Raw genomic sequence first — 20,962 nt, 5'->3', positions numbered from 1 at the left:
TCTGGAACTTGTGAGAGATTATCAGTTAATTCCAGAAGAGTTTTGCACTGTAAATTATATATATTGTAATATAGTTGTCTTTAACTGTGACTGCAAAAGCAGTGGAAATCTAATTGTGATTATGACTCACAGTCAAATGCAAAATGCTGCAAGTCAAACATTAGTATAATGCTTTAGCTATATTATACCCAAAAAGTAAGTATTGTGAGTATCATATCTTGTTATTTAAGAAAAGAGGTAAACAAATCTTTGCTAAGAGAAGTATCTTCTATGAAAAGCACAAATTTACTAAGTTTAGATGTGTAAAAATTATAAAACTTTAGAAAAAATAGTTTCTAAAATTATTGGTATTACATTGAAATATGTTTATTTGTTTTCATTGATATTTTAAGGCTTGCACTGGAGGTGGATGTTCAATAAGCAAAGCTAGCACAGCTGTAACAGATGAGAGTACACCAGAAGGTGTTCCTGCTCCAAAAGCCCAGTCATATTCATCTGACTCCTTTAACATCTCATGGACTAAGCCTGAGCATCCGAATGGTAAGTGAACTCTTTTAGCCTGAAGTTAAAAAGATGATTAGTAAAGGTAAATTAATATTCTAAATGGCAGCTTATATGTGGTGCTTAATTTTTAATGATCATTTTAGCACATAAAATACCTGAGATAGTATCATTGTCCGCAGCTAGGAGATTGTGGTTTTCAGCCTATCGTACCGTTTCAGTGGCTCAAAAGTGCTCCCTTTTGATAGTTCTTGTGTACTGCATCTCATTGTTTAATACTTTGCAGGACAACTGAGCTGACAAATAGGCGTTCTTGGAGAATATCAGTCTAGGATGTTAATTTCACCCTCCAATAAAACATTCATTTCTTTTGCATTAATTGATATGTAGTTATTATTAGATTTGTGTTCTACATAGTCATCTTGAAAGTGTACCTTTCCATGGCTGTGGAAGTTAAATAATGTCCTTTCTTTTGTTTAGAAATGTTTTCCATTGTGAAATATCCATGTGTGAAACTTTTGGACAAATTTTACATTTCTAATGGTATTGCACAGTATCATATGGCCTTGGAATTCACCTTGATTTTATTATCATGCATGTAACAATTTAAATCACAGCAGAGGATGCTACTCAGAAATTACTGAATTTAAAGCAACACAAATGTTTTTCTTCATTGGCTTTTCATATTGGTATATATCAATTATTTCTCACAGTAGTTGCACGTAAATTTCATTTTTCCCCTGCAAGTTTTTCCCTGCTTTGAATTGTGATAGAGCACATTCTGCTTGTACAACTTCACTACAAGGCACTTTAAATGATTCCCAAAAAAATGGTGATTGTAAAGCTACATATATGTAATATTTTGTAAGGTGTTACATTATTTTTAGCAAGCAATAAGAATATGTCATCCATATTCTTATTTTGCCTCCTAGCCCCTTAGAAACCCTCTAAACCTGTTTCTAAAATCCTATCAGGATATGTGGCAAAGGCTTAGAGGAAGGGAAGGAGGAAGGTAAAAGGGGAGGGGTAAGGAGGAGCGGAGAAAGAGGGGGAAGAAGGCAGGAAGGCCATGTATGTGGCTTAGTGGCTAAAGTCTGAATAGTTTTCAATGAAATGGACAATTTTTACATGTAATAGTTCATGTCCAGGACCTGGTCCTGTTATCCTTGCATTGTGGGAAAAAATCCCAGTAGTTCAGAGAGTGGGTTAACTAATCAAATAAAAATAAATATATACATACATATATTTATGTATGCATATCAACAGCACAGGACCAAGACCTATAGTTTGGTAAATAAATTTCCACAAGCTTCCTTTAAAACAACTGAAAGTTGGGAATACATGACTAAATTTGCACATTGTGTCTGGTTGTTAATACAGTATTTACTATGTATAGCTTGGCTCTCCTTCTAAGTACCATAAATAGATTGTTAGGAAACAACTGAGGGTGTTAGTGCACCCTCAGTACATTTGCAGATGACACTAAATTGGGTGGGAGTGTTGATCTGCTCAGGGGTAGGAAGGCTCTGCAGAGGGATCTGGACAGGCTGGGTCAACGGGCTGGGTCCAATTGTATGAGGTTCGACAAGGCCGAGTGCCGGATCCTACACTTGGGTCACAGCAACTCCATGCAGTGCTACAGGCTTGGGGATGAGTGGCTGGAGAGCTGCCGGGTGGAAAAGGACCTGGGGGTGCTGGTCGACAGCCGGCTGAACATGAGCCAGCAGTGTGCCCAGGTGGCCAAGAAGGCCAACAGCATCCTGGCCTATATCAGAAATGGTGTGGCCAGCAGGAGTAGGGAAGTGATTGTGCCCCTGTATTGGGCACTGGTGAGGCCACACCTCGAATACTGTGTGCGGTTTTGGGCCCCTCACTACAAGACAGACCTTGAGTTGCTGGAGCGTGTCCAGGGAAGGACAACAGAGGTGGTGAAGGGTCTGGAGAACAAGTCATATGAGAAGTGGCTGAGGGAACTGGGGTTGTTTAGCCTGGAGAAAAGGAGGCTGAGGGGAGACCTTATTGCTCTCCACAACTCCTGAAAGGACATTATAGCGAGGTGGGCCTTGGAATTGGGTATTAGGAAAAATTTCTTCACTAAGAGGGTAATCAAGCATTGGAACAGGCTGCCCAAGGAAGTGGTTGAGTCACCATCCCTGGAGGTATTTAAAAGACACATAGATGTGGTGCTTAGGGACGTGGTTTAGTGGTGGACTTGGGAGTGTTAGGTTAATGGTTGGACTCAATAATCTTAAAGGTCTTTTCCAACCAAAATGATTCTATGATTCTATGAAATACAATACATAGCTTGTTAGGAAAGCTGTGAATCTGAACTGGATGAGCAACTGATGTGATAAGAATCAGGGGAGCTTTAGAAAAGAAATTATATTCTTCTGTTTCTTGTCCCTTCATTCGTGGAAAAGGGAGGTTTCAACAGCCTCAATGACAAGAGTCTTCACCTCTATATTAGGGTTTTTGGACAATGCATTTAGTTAATTAACAAATTTGCCATATAGCTTACTCCTCTGTAATCCTGAATACACCCTGTGTAGGCCTCCTGTATGTCTTTCTCCTCTTTAAAAATATTCTCTGGTATTTTCACATCTTCTCACTATTTGAAGCCCATAGAGTATTTTTTCCTTAGTCCCGTTGTTATTTTTTGGTAATACGTGGATACCATGCATGTTGCTGTTAGAGGGTTTTCCTTAGGGTCAGAACTGATGGAAGGGATTCAGCGAAGTCAGCTGCCGCTGTCCTGCCTTGCAGGGAAAGCCTACTGATTTTCACCTGCAAGCTCTTGCTGAGTGGTTAAGAGTGGAAGAATTGCTATCTCATATCTCATATGACAGCCAGAAGGGCATTAGGGAGCAGGGACTTTGTGGTTTTTTTGCCATAGCATTCTCACACTTTCACAACGGTCAAGAAGGGTATGCAAATTTTCTCTCATTTTTTCTTCTTTCTTCCCCTCCCACTTTTTTGGGGAGTTTCAAAAAGATCATATAAATAATAATGGATTTTCCCATTCTACTGTTTCTTTCTTTCCAGTATCCTATTTCCATCCCTTTCCTTATTTCATAAAAAGAATTGAAAAAAAAAAAGCTCTAAAACTTTTCACTGAGCAACTGCTTAATCAGGAAAGCTTGCATTGTCCCCTGACTTTGTTTTGTTCATGCTCAGCATATCTTTCAGGCTGCCTAGTGGCCACGTCATTTATAATCGCTCTGTATGTCAGTATTTTAAAACTGTGTAGGAGTCTGAAAAATATCATAGTTGAGAAAGCTGAAATATGAGAAAGTCCAGCAGAACGAACTTTCCCTTAAATTTTTTTACTTCAGCATTTTACTGGTGTATTCTCATAGTCAGAAGTTCTAATGTAGCTCTTTTTTTAATTTTTTTTTTCAAAAAGATAGAAACTGTTTCTCACTTTTGACTTAGTTCAAACTTGGTGAGTTTCAGTCAACTAGGTGTAGTTGTAGTACTTTTTGAAGTTACTAAACTTGTTTTTTTTCAGGTGGAAACTTCAGAATTGCAAAGATTGCATGTCATAAATTGTCTCCTCCTTAGTAGATCTCTGGGACCATTCCTTTATGTCCCTCCTCCTTTCTTCTGATACTATATGACAGAAGTTACTGTTTATTTCCATGGGCTGAGGAAGCTTACTGGCTGTTGCTGATGTTGAATGGGTGTGCAGGTTGACTAGGGACTGGACAGCATAGACTTTACAAGGCTTTCTTGATATATATGGAGTCCAGTTGCTTGCTACCAATTAGAAAAAATTGAGGGGGATTAATATGCCACCCTTGAGGCCAAAAATGGCAAATAGGATTAAAGGCTACTTGGCTTCTTCATAAAGATGGTGCAATGGGTGGAGTCAAGCCTTGAGATAAGGGACAATCTAGATGCCAAAGGCTAATGTTATCCAAACATGGATATTGAATTTTTGGGCTCCATTTTTGGTTGAATTTAAGGCCAGATTGCATTATTTTGTGAAAAAATAGCATTTCGTAGAAAATGGAAAATGTTACACCTAATTCTTTGTTGAAAGTTGCTTCAGAAATGTCATTCATGTACCAGGTGTTGGAAAAAGACATTTGGAAAATGATATGCTGAATATAAGTGTAATATGCACATTTTCTTTTGTATTATTTTCAAATCAGCAACGAAATGGTTGATGGGACATGGCCCAGAGGTATGCCACTTTACAGCAGAACCCTCCTGTATTTCTATCACATATATGTCACATGCAGATAATGTAATATAAGCAATATTGACCATTCAGTTGAGGGCAAGATATGGAGAGGCTTGTGAAATGACGTGTGGCATCAGATACTCTGTTTTAAGCCTTCGCTATTCTAGTAGCCTCAATAAAGAATCGTATATTCCTCAGAATACATCTACTATAGTTTTGGCATATAGTTTGATGTCTGCTCTTTTAAAATCCATTCAAATGAAAAAAGTGACCTTATCTCTTTTCACCACTGAAAATTTTCCTTTGATGGTCACTTCTCAAAAACTTCATTTCATTTGTGTACAGGTCATAGATAAAATCAAGTCTTGATTTGGATTTTATCTTACAAGGCTATATGGACTTTGTATGGGAAATATTAGATGTAGTAAAAACTGATTTATAAAATTATTCAGTGAACTAATCCCATACTTGTTCCTGCAAATCCTTGTGCTTGTGAGAGCTGACTTGTGTTTGTAGTCAGTGGAACTGGTGTAGGTAAAAGTATGCTTGCTTAAGATTTGACCTCTAGATTGTACCTTAAGAGTAAAGTGCTTGTAGCACTTCAGATTCAAACCCTCTTTTCATCTTTAATGTCTGGAATATCATTGACAGATTATATGGCCTTACCCAGGGAGGGGAGAGTAAAAGGGAAAAGTGTTAGCTTTCTTCAGTTTAAGCTTAGTTTTCATTGTTGGATTTCTTTTGAAAAATGAAAAATATTTGTACTATAGTCAATAGAGATTTTGTCTTCAGTGAAGCCAAGATCTAATCAGGCTACCTAGACTTAATGATTATGAAGAAACTGCATTTGACCATGACACATGGTCACCATGAAGTCTTGTAAATCACAACAATATGCTATACTCTTCAATATTTCATGGATGGTAAACTTCAGGAATATCTAGCAAGTCTTGAGAAGTACATAAAATTTGGGCCAACTTCGAACTTTTCTCAGTATGCTGTGGAAACTCATACTGGTGTAATAGAGAGGCTAAGTTATTTATCCCTGACCAAAAGAATTATTGCCTAATTTAGAAAAAATGACTTCACATCTTAAAGTCAGACTACTAGCTCTTTTTTTCTGAAATGTACTTTCTTCTTTCTTTTCCTTCTGTAATTTTCTCCATCAGAGTCATATAAGGCAAAGGCAGAAGTAAAATCAAGAGATAATAGATCAGCTTACTAGAGATGATTGTTCTCCAGCAGTACTGGAAGGACTAACAAAAGCTCACAGTGTTGACCAGCAAGCTGCTTCTCAGAGTGTAGATGCTGCATAGTGCTGTGGTTTTAGGAACACTTTAAAATAATCACAGACTCACAGAATGGCAGGGGTTGGAAGGGACCTCTGGAGATCATCTGGTCCACCCCCCCTGCTAAAGAAAGTTCACCTACAGCAGGTTGCACAGAATCGCATCCAGGCGGGTTTTGAATATCTTCAGGGAAGAAGACTCCACAGCCTCCCTGGGCAGCCTGTTCCTGTGCTCTGTCACCCTTAATGTAAAGAAGTTTTTCCTCGTATTGAGGCAGAACTCCCTGTGCTCCAGTTTGTGCCCATTGCCCCTTGTCCTGTCGCCGGGCACCACTGAGAAGAGCCTGGCCCCATCCTCTTGACATCCACCCTTTAGATATGTGTTGATAAGGTCCCCTCTCAGACTTCGCTTCTCCAGGCTAAAGAGCCCCAGGTCTCTCAGCCTTTCCTCATAGGAGAGATGCTTCAATCCCCTGATCATGTCAGTAGCCCTCTGCTGGACTCTCTCCAGTAGTTCCGTGTCCCTCTTGGACTGGGGGGCCCAGAACTGGACACAGTACTTTACATGTGGCCTCACCAGGTCCATTTAATTAATACTGAGTTACAGTGGGATCCCATAGAGGTACATATGACATCCACATTAATATCAAATGATCTCATTATGATTCATGCTGTTACCATAAATATCAAAGGAATTAATAATGATTTGTCCATTACTTTAAAGGGTTAGTGCTGCTGGTATAGCTACTTAAAGTACTTTGGTGGGTTTTTTTCCCCTGTAAACCACATCCTTAATGCCAGTGTTAACAATTTTCCTCTGAGATAAATATAATGTTTTTAGTATATATATATAATTTACTTAATGTAGGGCAAATATCAGCCATTAATGCCCTTGCTTTACAAGCAACTAGACATGGAACCCCAAGGGATTTTTGCTTTAGGAAGCTTGTAAAATGTGGTAGGATTGATAGTGTGAGATTTACCAGGACTTCCTCCCGCACACACATCTCTCCTGTCTGACTTGAGTTTAGCCTCTTGGTTTTCTAGAAAAGAAAAGAATCGAGGAGTCTGTGAATCACTTTACAGTACTCAGCTCTGCATCGCTTTAGCATATAAGTCTTTTGAAGGATAACTTTTCAAAGCTCAGCTGAAACAGTTGTGTATATGCTTTTATTACAAAACATTTCTCCATTCAGTAGAGAGGAAAAATCTTTTCTCAGTTTCAAACAGGATCTTCCTCAATGTAGTTTCAAACAATTCTGTTTTAAGGGAAGGAAAGATGAATTGCGCTATGTTTTTACAATACGAAGATGTTTTTTATAATGAGAAGATTAGAAGGTGTCCTCTGAACTAAACTCACATCTAATGAATCCTATAGCTTTACGTTTATTTGCCTTAAGATTTCACACTTAAATAACTTTAAAAAAAAAAAAAAAGAATATTCAGAAGTGAGAAAGATGGAGGAATAGTCCTGAGAAAAAAGATTCCTTTTCAAGCTCAACTTCCAAAGTCTAAGCAAATCTGTAAGATTCAGTCTTTAGTTCATTAAATTCAAAACACTGTGTATGTTTGGTCTGTACAGAATTCTTGCTATCCTATCAAGCACCTTTGAAAGAACAGAGATTTAGATTTCCTTAGCATTGAGTTAGCATTAGCCAATTACACAAGAAGTACCATTTCCTCCTCCAGCTAAAAGTCTTGCCATGATATTCGTTTTGCATTTGCAAATATGTTTTCTTTCCTTAGGTTGAATAGGTAAGGTATAGTTTACTTCAGGACCTTTTCTACAGCATACTGAGAACAAAACAGCAATCCATACTGTTTTGTGGTTTTGTTTAGAAATGTGGATAAAACTGTTTTCCAAACATATCCCCCACCCGCCTCCCTGAATTAATGAAGTATTGAAGTATCTAGATTGTTGGCAAAATGCAGAAAAGCTGATATAATTATCAACAAGAATGAGTATCAATAAGGTGTTTTGTGTGACAAAATTATTTATTACCGATTTATTGTAGTTGTAGCACTGGCCCGAGTTGGCCTTCAATGTTTCAATTATAGTGTAGATCATTTTTTTTTTAAGTCTAAAGCTGTTAAGACATGAGATGGTTTTGTGTGTCTTTCCAGTGCTTGTTTCGATACCCATATGCAGAGTAGGCTGTGAAATAGAATTGCCTCAGTTTTCCCAATTCCAAAGTGATAGCTGCTATTCAGAAACAAGTTTATTAAGGGGTAATCTTTGGAACAGTGTAATTGTTTTCAAAAGATACAATCCACTTGTGAGATTTTCAACAGTTAAGGAGAGTGTGTTTCTTCTAAGCGTTGCATACACAGTCCTGTTAAACACTTACCTGCTTAACTGTAAACTGTTTTAAATATTACTACTACCACCCTAATGTCTGTAGCATTAGTTTTCTTCCAAACTCAGTAGATCTTTTGATATTGAGTGCTATCACATTGTTTTATAGGTATTATTACTAGCTATGGATTGTATATGGATGGTGTTCTGATGCAAAATTCATCACAGCTAAGTTGTTATACTTATGGACTTGCTCCTTGGAGTCTGCATTCCTTCAGAGTCCAGGCGTGTACTGCAAAAGGTTGTGCTTTGGGTCCATTGGTGAGTACCTTAATTTGCATTCTGGGACTGTAATAAATGTCAGATGACAGTGAATATCAGAGTAAATGGTGGTGATTTGCTCTGGTCAGTACTAACCCATCTGGCAAAATGTGACATTTAAAAAAAAAAAAAAAATCCTGTTTAAGAGCTGCTAAAGATTTGATAGGTCATTGTTAGGCACCGTTCCAAAGTAGAACATAGGTACAGTGAAGAAAAGCAAAATTTGAAGCTGAAACACACATTATTGAAATTAAATATAGTTAATATGTTTGAAAGGTGCAGATGTGCTTTAGCGAGGTTTATAATGACATATAGAAAGAAAGAGTTACTGTTCCAGTAATGAGCAAATTTCTAGCTGCCTGACTGAAAGGACTGAAGTTAATTTGAGAATTACAAAAGCCAGAAGTGGCAACAAAGAGCAAAGAAAATATGGTAATTCATAAATGTCTTTTGAATGCAAGTATGTGATCAAAATACTATACTGGAAATATTTAACAGTCTTGTACAACACCCCATTTTTTCAGGATTTGAGAATACAAGAATATCAAATTTGACATGTGAAAAACAAATCTTCTGAGGCTTTTTCATTTTGTTAAAGATTTTTAGACGTATAGCTGAACTGATAAATCTGGTATGATTTCGTAGTACTGTAGCTGATGAATAACTGGAATAATATCTCCTATGCTTGGTTTTGTTTTCAAGCATAACTGAGAAAGACACCTGTGTTAATTCTGAGATTTTTGTTTTAGTTTAATTCAGCTTTATATGTGCACTTTTAATTTTGGTAACAAGAAAAGGAAGAAACAAGAAAAAAAGGGAATTTTTCATGTTCTGTTTATTTTTCCATCATAATTTGTAGTATCACTATATTGTGCTCTGGAAAGAATTTCCAGGTTTCATTTTTATGATATAATTCCTTAGTGTCATTTCCAATTTTCTTGCCAAGATTGCTTTCTTTCAAATGCTGGTAACATTGCCTATCTGTAGAAGACGACTAGACTTTATAACCATTAAACATTTTATAGCTTGCTCTACTTTGAAGGATATTTACTCTTAAAAGCTTGAATGGCTTTTTGCCAATTTTTCTTGTACATTTTTTACAACTTCACATATACCCCAAAAGCAAACCTTGTTTTAAGTTATTCGGTGTGCAATAATAACCAAATCCACTGTGTTAGTAGTGATGTTTGAGACAAGAATTTAATAGACTTTGCATACAGATGAAATATGTATGTTTTCAGTACTTCTGTCCTATCAGATAGGCATCAAAAGGACATAACGGAACGGCAGAAGTCAGGATTAAAAAAATTATTTTTAGTAGCCTTTTTTCACATCTGCACTGAACTGCAGACTCGTAACTTGACTTTTGAAACAATTCAAAGTAGGGGTCGCTGTAGCTGATACTCATCTGCATCCCACGATCAGTACGCAAACTGTTTTCCAAAGCCAGTGAACCATCTCTAATCAGAGGAATTGAAGTACAATGTCTTTATTTAGGTTCACCTAAGTGCTGCCAGGAAGTTAAAGCACTGCATCTTCATTTGATTTTTTGAAAGATTTTTGTATCAATTACAGAAAAAAATCCAAGACTTAAAAAAAAAAAAAAGAAAAACCTCGTGTTTTTGTCTCTGCTCTAAATAGTATGAGAAACATCTCCCAGCGGTAAACTGATACGCTTCCAGCTATTTTCGTTGCTGATCTTGTGCTTAATGTGCCCTAATTGATGAATGAATGCTGTGTGACTATCCTAAATATGGGATTTCTCCAGCTTATGTTTCTGGAGGTGGCTCTGAAGATCTTCATCAGTTATACGAGCATTAGCCACTATTGTGTTTCCATAACTTTTTTAATTGGGTTAGATAGTTTTCATTTAACTTCCCTTTTCAGTGACTATGGTTTATTTTCAAGTGTGATGCAAATTGATTACATTAAATTAAGAAACGCTAAATTTTAATCTCTTTCTAGTAAAGCCAAGTTAGTGCTTTTGTGTTTGGTCTAATTGGGGTTTTTTGCTTAAAAATTAATAAAAGTATAGATTAGCAAGAAATAATGTAAACTCTAACAGATTCTTTAGAGAAACTCAGGAGATCTGAAATTCTACTGGTTTTGGAATGTGTTAGCTCTTGTGGATATCTTGTAAATAAATGGAAATGGTCAACACCGAATAATTGTCATCTCAACCTCTGCTATTAAACTTAAATTTCAGGGTTTTAGCTTGTGTATGCTTTTTTTTAAACTTGTGCGCTTTTTTTAAAATGGATGACAATGTTTTCCCAATATTATTATTATTCCCATCCTATGATTTAGTGTTACTTATATGATAGCAGAGTATTTTTTAAGTTATTAATAAACATATCTGAAAATATCACAGAATTGTGTATAAGGTAATGTTTACAAAAAGGAAGATGAAACAGGTTTTATGTGCATTGTTTACACAAAACGTTATTTTAAAAATACACTGCAGAGGTGTAGCTGTAGAGGATACTACATGTTCTGATTCTAAACAGTGTTTCAATATTTTTTATACTGAAAAGAATAGCAGGTCATAAAGAAAAGACTAGAGAGACAGTACAGCTGTTGCAGCTGTTTAGGATGTGGTACAAATCATACTGTTTTAAGAATGTTTTAACCCTCTTCTGTAGAAAAAATAGTTGGTATTAATTTTTCCATATTTCTGACGTGGGGAGATCAGCATACCTTGATTTAGCAGCACAACTGTACAGGAAATTATTTTAATTTATAAAACACAGTTTAGTCAAACTCTTCCATAAGGATGTTTTTGACTGAAATACCCAAATAATCAATGTGACACTGATCCAATAAATCCTTGAAGCATTTGTTTATCTTTAAGCATGTACTTTATTGACTTTACTACAACTGCTCGTCTCTTTTTAAATGTGAATGTATGAATATAGAAGCACATGTAGAGATAATGATGCACATCAAAGATATAGCCTGGCACTTGTAAACAAGAAGCTTTCCAAATTTTACATGCTGAAAAGTAAAATATTCATGTTTCAAGGATAGAGAAAGTATGTTTGGTTATTTTGGTGACAGCAGGTGTGGCAGGTTCAAAATAGCATTTATTAGCACTCCCATGAACTTGCAACCGAGAAGCACTTAGAAAGCTGTGAAACCGTCTTATACCTTAGAAAACACCAAATAAATAATGTATGAGAAACAAACTTGTTGCTATAAATAACATCATAGCAAATTATTTTGTTCCATAGCACTGAATGTTTACTACAAGTTGTGAAATGTAAATACTAAATTTCTATAATATTTAATGAGTATTTATTTATTTATATAAAGCTCTTTCATTACATTTTCATGTCATCTTTCATTACATTGTATTCATTACATTTTCCATCTCTTTTATCATATTTTGTGTCTTTTAAAGATGTAATATTTTCTGTAACTTAATTTCTTAAGTGAAATTAGAAGTTAATTCAGGGAGCAACCAATATTCCACAAAGGATATTTTTTTCTCTATCAAATATCTATAGTAATTTACTATAGCATTTAAATGCGTGTTCCTTACAGTTGTCTTTAAAATGCAGAAACTAAAAAATCTGTGGTCGTCTATTGCCACTTCCTCCCTTAACATTGAACTGACATCATTCATCCACATGAGGTGCAATGATGTTTTCAAGAAATTAATCTTTCATTCTTTTCTGATATTTATTTCCTGTTTCTTACAGGGGTCTCAGTATAAAGTACGTTAGTTGCTGGACAGCTTCAGACAAATGTAGATGAAAGTAAAGCAAAATGCTTAAGAATTAGGACACCTGCAGTGTTAGTTACATTTTTTTTCTAAAGAAATAACCTTTCTTAAACTTTTGCATTTCTCATTTCTTCTCTGTTTGTAAACTATGGCCACAAACCTCAATCTCATGGTTGAATTTACAGGTAGAAGCTCGGACCATGGAAGCTTCCCCTGAGGGATCAGTTAATGTATTTGCTACTGTTGATGGGTCCAAAGAAGTTCAGTTAAAATGGCTTGCCCCAAATAAACCTAATGGAAAACTGACCTACACAGTCCTTGTCACTGGTCTCTTCTATGCTGATCAAGGTATTTTTTTTCTTTTATAATGAGTCTAATGATAGCATTGATATCCCATTTTATTTTTTAAAACAATTCCTTTAGCACTAAATTTTTCTGCCTTTTTTGCCACTCGATTGATTATCTTAGAATTATCAGTTTTATTCTTTAAGAACTGCTGCTTTGATTTATGGTGCTTTACATTTGTACAAACACATAAATTGGCAAATAAAGATAAGCCCTCTGCACTCATTTAGTCTCTAGATATACACATGGAGTCTTATCTCGCAACTTTCACTCAGATAAGGAAGCTATACTCAGAAAATTTCAGTTGGTTTGCTTATATAAGTGGGAGCCATTCATGAGAGCTGTTCATAATATGGTTGATCGTGGGTATATTTGAAATGTATATAAGCTGCTGTAAAGAAGGAAGGCTTGCAAACAGCCAGCTACCTAAAGAAGTATGCAATGAAATCAGACATTTATTCCTAAAAAGAAGAAAGGAAAACTGACTCTTTACTTCTGCTTACCGGACTCGTCATACAGTACAAAAGCCTGAAAAGGAACAGTTATCTGTTAAACCTTATTGTATCATAGACTGCTGTTTTGTTTCCACTGGTTTATGCTGTGCGTTGGGGTTTTGTTCGGGTTTTTTTTCCCTTGTGTCTTTTAAACCCGAACATAGCGACGTGATCTTGGGTGAAAATGTTGCTAAATCAGAGCAGATAGTTAGGCAGTCATGCTACCCTTGCATAAAAGACTGTATAAGGCACTAAAGAATGTGATTGGACACTTTTTCCAAATGGTCTACACAAAGTGCAAATTTTTCAGTTGAAAGTAAAATGCTGTGTCCTCTAATTATTATAAAAATGTAAAATACTTGGCAGTGAATAAAAATGAATGTTCACAAAATGCATGTGAGCATTTAATATGTCAATTTGAGCTATTAAGCATGCTCTAAGGTATAATAAATAATAAAATATTGTACACAAATAATGTTTATGAATTATACCTAACAATGTTGTCATTAATTTTTAGTGCACTTTAAATAGCATGATTGACATCAGGCAACTATAAAAATGTTTTCTTATGAGTATAATACAAAATCGTGGTTGAAAATAGTATTTGGATGACATTTAATCCCTCTATGTACTGTACGCAAATTTAATGAGTATTATAAATGCAGCAAGAGATAGAGAATTGAGTCACTGATGGCTTCATAACTTGCCTTTTTTTTCTGCTCACAATGAGAACGATTTGTTGTTTCCAGTATCAGTGCTAAAGAGAACATGCACGCTGTAATTGCTGTCCTCTACGAAGTAGTATATAAATGAACTTGTTTGTGTGCTGGTTGGAGAAACACATTCATTGAAGAGTATAATGTGTGGTAGGTAGTCTCAGCTGACCCCTCACAAAGGCTGTTGTGTCCCTTTATTATGCAATGGAAGCTTTGATGTATTCTGCTGTGAAGCACTCGTAAGATTATGAGGAGGAGTGATGATCAATTTGAAAAAAAGGAGCAACATTTTGGCTGGACCCGTGACAGCACAGCCATTTCCGCCAAGGCAGCAGGGTGAATAATGCAAAAGCCATATTCCCCTTGTGTTTAATCTTGCATTGTTTTTGCAGAGAAAATTTCTGCTTGCTTTCTAAGTCATGTCATCCTTGGTTGTCATCCCGTCTCTCAAACCATCAAAACGGTATTAAATGTTGCAAAGCTGTGCAGCTAGAGAACTTTCAAAAGTCAGAACCCATTTGCAGAGCAGCCCTTGTAGAAAATGTATTCTGTTCTCGGCAGAATTTTCCTTCAGTTCTTTCCACTGAGAAGTTTACTGATTTCTCCCAGTGGAATCTGCTGGAATTTATCGGTTCATGGTTGGCAGTCACAGATTAAGGTAAATGTCGATCCGTAATGACCCTCTACATGTTAGTATTGCAGTAAAGCTGGGCTTTTATGTCAAAGATATCGGAGAGGGAGCTATTACACATGACAGGGGTGATCAAGGGACTCCAGACCAAGGCAAGCATTATTAAATATTGACTAGTTCTGTGATTTATGTAGAGCTGGAGGAAAAAAGTGACTTTTTAACCATTATATATTCTTCAGCAACGAAAACCAGCCATTTATCTCCTGCTGGTAATAAAGAACAGAGTGCCTGCATATTTTAGTGGAGGGAAAACCTGGCCTTATAAATGAGATGGACTCTTTCATGATAACATTTCAGTTTGCTAATTGCCAAAAGCAAAACAGGCAAATTGGAAGCAATTATAAGAGTTGACTTAAAGTGCCTGCTATGTTAGTTCAACTCAGGAGAGCCGGGTGGTGCTGAAAGAATCATTGGGGAATGGAACCCAGAAAATTTCATTACGTTTGTTCACTGTTGCTGAAACTTTGCTTTGCAATGCTAAATAAATAGTGTTTCCCCCCAGAAGTCAGAGCTGTAGCAATTGACATTTATGCTGGCTGTTTTGGGGGTATGCAGGAAGGAAATTAAGCATTAATTCATCATACTTACATAAGACATCATCTGTTCACTATATTTACACAAAGCTTATTGAATTGTCTGATGGCTAATTGGTATTTTCTTGACATAATGAACAACTGTATTTCATCCTTTGCTGCAACGTCTGTTAAAGAGGCAAGGATTACAATGTGAAAATTGGAGGTGGAATTCACCTGGAAAGGCTGCATGTTAACAGCAAAATAGTTGCACCCATGGCTTGAATTGGTGGCCTGCTCAGCAGTACATTAAGCTGTCAGTCTGGGAAGCTTGGGAAACAGATTTCAAATCTCAGATCTGAAAGGTCACATAAGTGAATAGGTTTTGGAGATTGTTGACTAACAAGAGTTTGTTGCAGTGACGACACTGATAATTTGTGATTTCTGGGTATACAGCTCTCAACTGAAAAAAAATTCTTTATTTAAATTCATTATTTTTAATAAAACCTCAAGCTTCTGGTAGGAATATGAGTCTTTAATAAATGAACATATCATTTCCCAAACAGTGCAGTCACCTTCTCCTTAATAAGAAGTAGTTTAACTATATTCTGGTGCAACACGCTTCAAAGGTTACTAGATTTCAAAATAACGTCTGTTACGAAGGAAGGGGAGATTTTGCATTATTGTTTGTCTGTTCGAGTCATTCCAGCTGTGGCCTATTTTTATGCAAAAGTAGGAATACTCAATTACATAATGCCAGGAACTGCTTAAAGAAAAGCCTATCAGATATAAACAGTATTATGAAAAAAAAAAAAAAAAATCACAGATTTTGGCACTGCTTCTGTAAAAATTTACTATTTATTTATTTAGATATCTGTTTCTAAATTAAGTAGAATTAGAGAGAATTGAAGCTAAAGAAAACTGTATAAATGTTTAAGCATGTCAGGGCATATTGCAGAGGTATCCACAATTTGATAATTTGATCAAAGTGTTGGATTCATTATATGACTATCTTTTTCAACTGTAACTTAACTACATGGGACCTGGAAGGTCTGCATTCAAACTTAACATCTCTCCATGGCATTTTTTTTTTCTTTTTTTTTTTATGTAAGAGATGTTACACCTCTGAGGGATGGAGTCATAAGATACACACTTTTTGAAGCATAGAAATCCTTATGCCTAAGTATAGCTCCTGGACAGGGCAAAGGATACCACTATAAAAGCGATTTTTTTTCTAATACATGTTGTGTTTCTATATTTTTACACCGTCATCCCAAATGTGTATTGTGAAACACCGCTTGATGTGTTGTTATCTTATCAGTGCCTTACTATAGCATATGGTATGTTGAGATAGCAGGTTGATGACATGGAAAGTGTTTAAATAATGTGTAACTTAACACTTTCTCTGTCATGAACTTGTTATTCCAACACTTTAGAGACACCAGCTGATCTCATGCTGAATATTCTGTACATGTCCTCAGGCTTAGCTCCTTTTTTGTCCTGTTCCGAATCTTTCAAATTTTGCATATGAATGTTTCTGTCTGACTGTCTTAATATTTTACATACACTGTTTTTCAATGAAACAGATCTGCCATTCATCATATTTGTTTAAGATACAATATAACTTTCCACTCAGCTGTTTTTAAAAATATGCATACCTTATAGGAATTAAAGTGAACAGCCTGAAAACTTATCTTGTTATAATAAATTGTATTTCATTCTAGACTGTTTTCTAATGGGGCCAGATCATCTTAAATAATTTGCAAACCATTTGAAGTTGTTGTGGGTTTTGTTGGGGGTGGGGAATATTTATGCCCACAAATATGTAAAGAGTGAGTGTCAGGAGGATAGAGCTGGGCTCTTCTTGGTGATGGCCAATGACAGGACAAGGGGCAACGGGTGCAAGCTGGAGCACAGGAGGTTCCACATTAACATAAGGAAAAACTTTTTCACTGTGAGGGTGACAGAGCACAGGAACAGGCTGCCCAGAGAGGTTGTAGAGTCTCCTTCTCTGGAGACATTCAAAACCTGCCTGGACACGTTCCTGTGTGATTTACTCTAGGTGGTCCTGCTTTCACAGGGGGGTTAGACTAGATGATCTTTTGAGGTTCCTTCCAACCCCTAACATTCTGTGAAAGACTACTTTACAATACATAAAAGCAAGAGCGAATGTTCTAATTGTACAGACTTCTTTAAATTCCTGATTTTTTAATCCGATATAAATGTTGCATAATACACGTTCTGGTTCTTCATTGATGTTTAGTTCTGATACTGCCAATGATATTTTTAGATTTTTAGATACTACCATGGCAAAGTCTTGGTAAATAGTGTGCACCTGGTCAACATTTATCGACAGCCAACTTGAAAGAGAAAGAAATACTGTCATAAACTGATTGAGATGCCTCAAGTCATTTAAGTCCCGGTCCCTCCTTGTAAGAAGCCTTAGAGAGGAATTTGTTTTGCAATAGATTAGTCCAAGGCATGAAATACTAACACTACCACGTCACAAACAGCTTTTCTCTCTTTAAGAGGAGTTAAAGTTCTTGTTATTATCTGATACACTTCCAATTCTCAGAGGAGTTGAAAGTGAAAGAAAGGTGACAGAGTCAGGCTAGTTTCCCTCCGGTTGTTTCCTCATTCAGCCCTATTTACCCTCAGGGTGGTTTAGATTAAGTACAGGGTCATTTTTAATTGCACCTGGATATCTGAAATTAAGTTCTAGTACAGGAAGAATCAGGTATTACTTCTTTTCCAGAAGAGAGAGTTGGAGGAAATTCTTATCTTCCTACCTGTGTCAGATGACTGCATTAGCACAAAATGAATCCAAATCTGTAGTCCCCTGGATGTTGTGATGCATTTGAATGTAAGTTTGACATAAAGAGAATCCTTAATTAACTGTCTGTCCTTAGTGAGTTTCACAACATAAAGTTTCAGGGTTATACTCAGAACTCTTTGTTGCTCGTGAATGTAGAAATCAATGTATGTTGTTTTCAGCTTGTTTTGTTTTTTTGGGGGTTTTGAGGTTTTTTTTTTTGGTGGTTTGTTTTTGGTTTTGTTTTGGGTTTTTGTTTTGTTTTGGTTTTTTTTTTGTAACTCCTGCTGCTGTTGTTGACATATCATCCAAGGCTCTTACTTTTCTGCAATGTAGTTGATCTGATATTTTTGTAAAGTGAAAATTATTCATCTGGTAGCTCTGCTTATTTGGAGATACTGTATCAGAAATCTTCCTTGCAGCCTACTCATTCTCTGGCAGACTGAAGAATTCTGATGGCAGAATACAGCATTTCTGGTAAAAAGAAAAAAAAAGCTACATCTATAGATAAGTTGACTTTTGCATATATACTTTAGAATTTTTTTCATCTAATCATTTAGTTTAATATTTAATGTATTGTAGTGGGTTGACCCTAGCCAGAATGCCAGGTGCCCACCAAAGCCACTCTATCACTCCCTCTCCTTAACTGGACAGGGGAGAGGAAAAAAATAACAACAGGCTTGTGGGGTTGAGATAAGGACAGGGAGATCACTCAACATTTACCATCATGGGCAAAACAGACCCGACTAAAAGAAAATGTAGTTTATTACCAATTAACTCAGAGAGGAGTTATGAGAAATAAAACCAAATCTTAAAACACCTTCCCCCCACCCCTCCCTTCTTTCCCGGGCTTAACTTTGATCCTGATTTCTCTCCCTCCTCCCCCCCAGCAGCACAGTGGGGAAAACAGGGAATGAGGGTTGGGGTCAGTTCATTACTCTGTTGTTTTCTGCCGCTCCTTCCTCCTCAGGGGAGGACTCCTCACACCTTTCCCCTGCTCCAATGTGGCGTCCCCCTCACGGAAGAAAGTCCTCCATGACTTCTCCAACGTGAGTCTTCCCACAGGTTCAGTCCTTCATGAACTGCTCCAGTGTGGGTCTCCTTCATGGTGTGCAGTCCTTCAGGAACCGACTGCTCCAGCGTGAGCCCCCCTCACGGGGTCACCAGCAGCAAACCTGCTCCAGCGTGGGCTTCTCTCTCTCCACGGGCCACAGGTCCTGCCAGGAGCCTGCTCCGGTGCAGGCTTCCCACAGGTTCACAGCTTCCTTCAGGCATCCACCTACTCCGGCGTGGGGGCCCTCCACGGGGTGTAGGCAGTCATCTGCTCCACTGCCCATGGGCTGCAGGGGGACAGCCTGCCTCACCATGGTCTTCACCACAGGCCGCAGGGGAATCGCTGCTCCGGCGCCTGGAGCATCTCCTGCCCCTCCTTCTGCACTGACCTTCGTGTCTGCAGGATGTTTCTCTCACACATTCTCACTCCTCTCACTCACTGCAATTCCTGCTGCGCAACAACTTTTTCACTCTCTTAAATACGTTATCACAGAGGCGAAAAACGCTGTCGCTGATGGACTCGGCCTTGGCCAGCGGCGGGTCCGTCTTAAAGCCGGCTGGCATTGGCTGTATCTGACATAGGGGAAACTTCTAGCAACTTCATACAGAAGTCACCCCTGTAACCCCCCCCCCGCTACCAAAACCTTGCCACGCAGACCCATTACATATATATAAAAATAAACAGAAGAATCACAGACCATCTATTAATTTGGCTTCTATTAGAAGGTTCCTCTTATAATCTTGATTGGGCACACTGCTCTCAGTATACTCTCCCATCAACATTCAAATAGGAAATGTTAAGAATCAAGCTAGTGCATGGAAGTAATGTCTGCTAGAGGAAGACATGCCACCTGCAGATGTGGACAGAAGCGGGGAGAGGAGTGCTAAAGCCCCTTAAAGTTCCTAGCCTGTCTTGTGTTGAAGGCTTGATAATGGAGAATGAAAATTCTCTGGCACGTTATCTTCAAAGATGCAGAAGGTAGTAAGTGTTTTACATTTAGACCTGACAATTTAAAAAGAACACAACAATTTTTGAGAATTAAACATCTTTTAGAAATTACTAAAACATTCTGAGAGACTTGTTAGTCCCATTTTCATAGTGAATTTCTTTTAGATGGTTGTTTGCATAATTATCTCAAGACATAACTATCTAAGTATAGATTTGCATTTACAGGTGCTGCAGCTGAATGTGCAATACCTGATGATAGATACAAGTTTGGATGTGCTTCAATATTTGCAAGAAAAATTCTTTTACAAAAATGGCAGTATAGTCATTCCACATATGTGATAAAAGCATATGATTTCTTTTTAAGACAAGCTATTTCTTCAAAAATTTACTAATCTTTTTTCCTATTGTTGAACCTTTCCTCTCATGTAGCTGAACATTCAAGAAGCTGGTACCAAAGAAATCTAAATATTTTTTGCATAGTAGGTAAATATCAGGACTGTGTTCTTCCTGCATTTAGTCATGTACTAAAGATGCTTATAGTATCATGTGTTCCTATGCCAGGGACAGACCATTATCTATTACACTTGGAATAAGTCATCCCAACTTTACTCCAGTAATTTAGGATTGCACAGTAACCGCATACAGTCTGCAACCTGAACACCCTAGTAGTAATCCTTGATTTTTTTTTTTTATATGATAGGCACACTGAATATGACATTACTAATATGAAAAATAATCCTTTCTTCAAGAAGCTGGTCCAAGAAGAGTAGAGATCCTTGACTTTAAAAGAAGGGTGAAGTTTTCAAAAGGAATCTGAGAAATTGTGACGATATTGATAATATGGGTAATTTACCAGTTACTTTTGCAATATACAAAGAAATATTTAATCTGTATCAGTTTGTTGTACTGTGCTTAAGGTATCTTAGTGCCTTAATGTTACTAATGCTAAGGACCCTGAAGCTGCTCAGGTAGTGTTTTCCAGGGCCTCTTTGGAAGAATTTTCTCTTATAGTTCTCATGCTGTTATTCTTCGACTGTTTTTCTCATGACCTTGCACCTGCAAACCCCAATAGCA

General features: G+C 37.1%; 1 protein-coding gene across 1 annotated transcript in view; it reads left to right on the top strand.

Moving 5' to 3' along the window:
* USH2A (usherin) overlaps window positions 1-20,962 on the top strand; it is a 395,830-nt gene that overhangs the window by 205,861 nt on the left and 169,007 nt on the right. The window contains exons 34-36 of the mRNA XM_086460628.1: window positions 393-540; window positions 8,441-8,592; window positions 12,502-12,664. Of these exons, the coding sequence (XP_086316754.1) occupies window positions 393-540; window positions 8,441-8,592; window positions 12,502-12,664 (463 nt within the window). The remainder of the gene's footprint in view (window positions 1-392; window positions 541-8,440; window positions 8,593-12,501; window positions 12,665-20,962) is intronic.

This window comes from Leptosomus discolor, chromosome 2, assembly GCF_034619465.1.
Source record: "Leptosomus discolor isolate bLepDis1 chromosome 2, bLepDis1.hap2, whole genome shotgun sequence".
NCBI lineage: Eukaryota > Metazoa > Chordata > Aves > Leptosomiformes > Leptosomidae > Leptosomus > Leptosomus discolor.
This window is presented reverse-complemented; position numbering and strand designations above follow the sequence as displayed.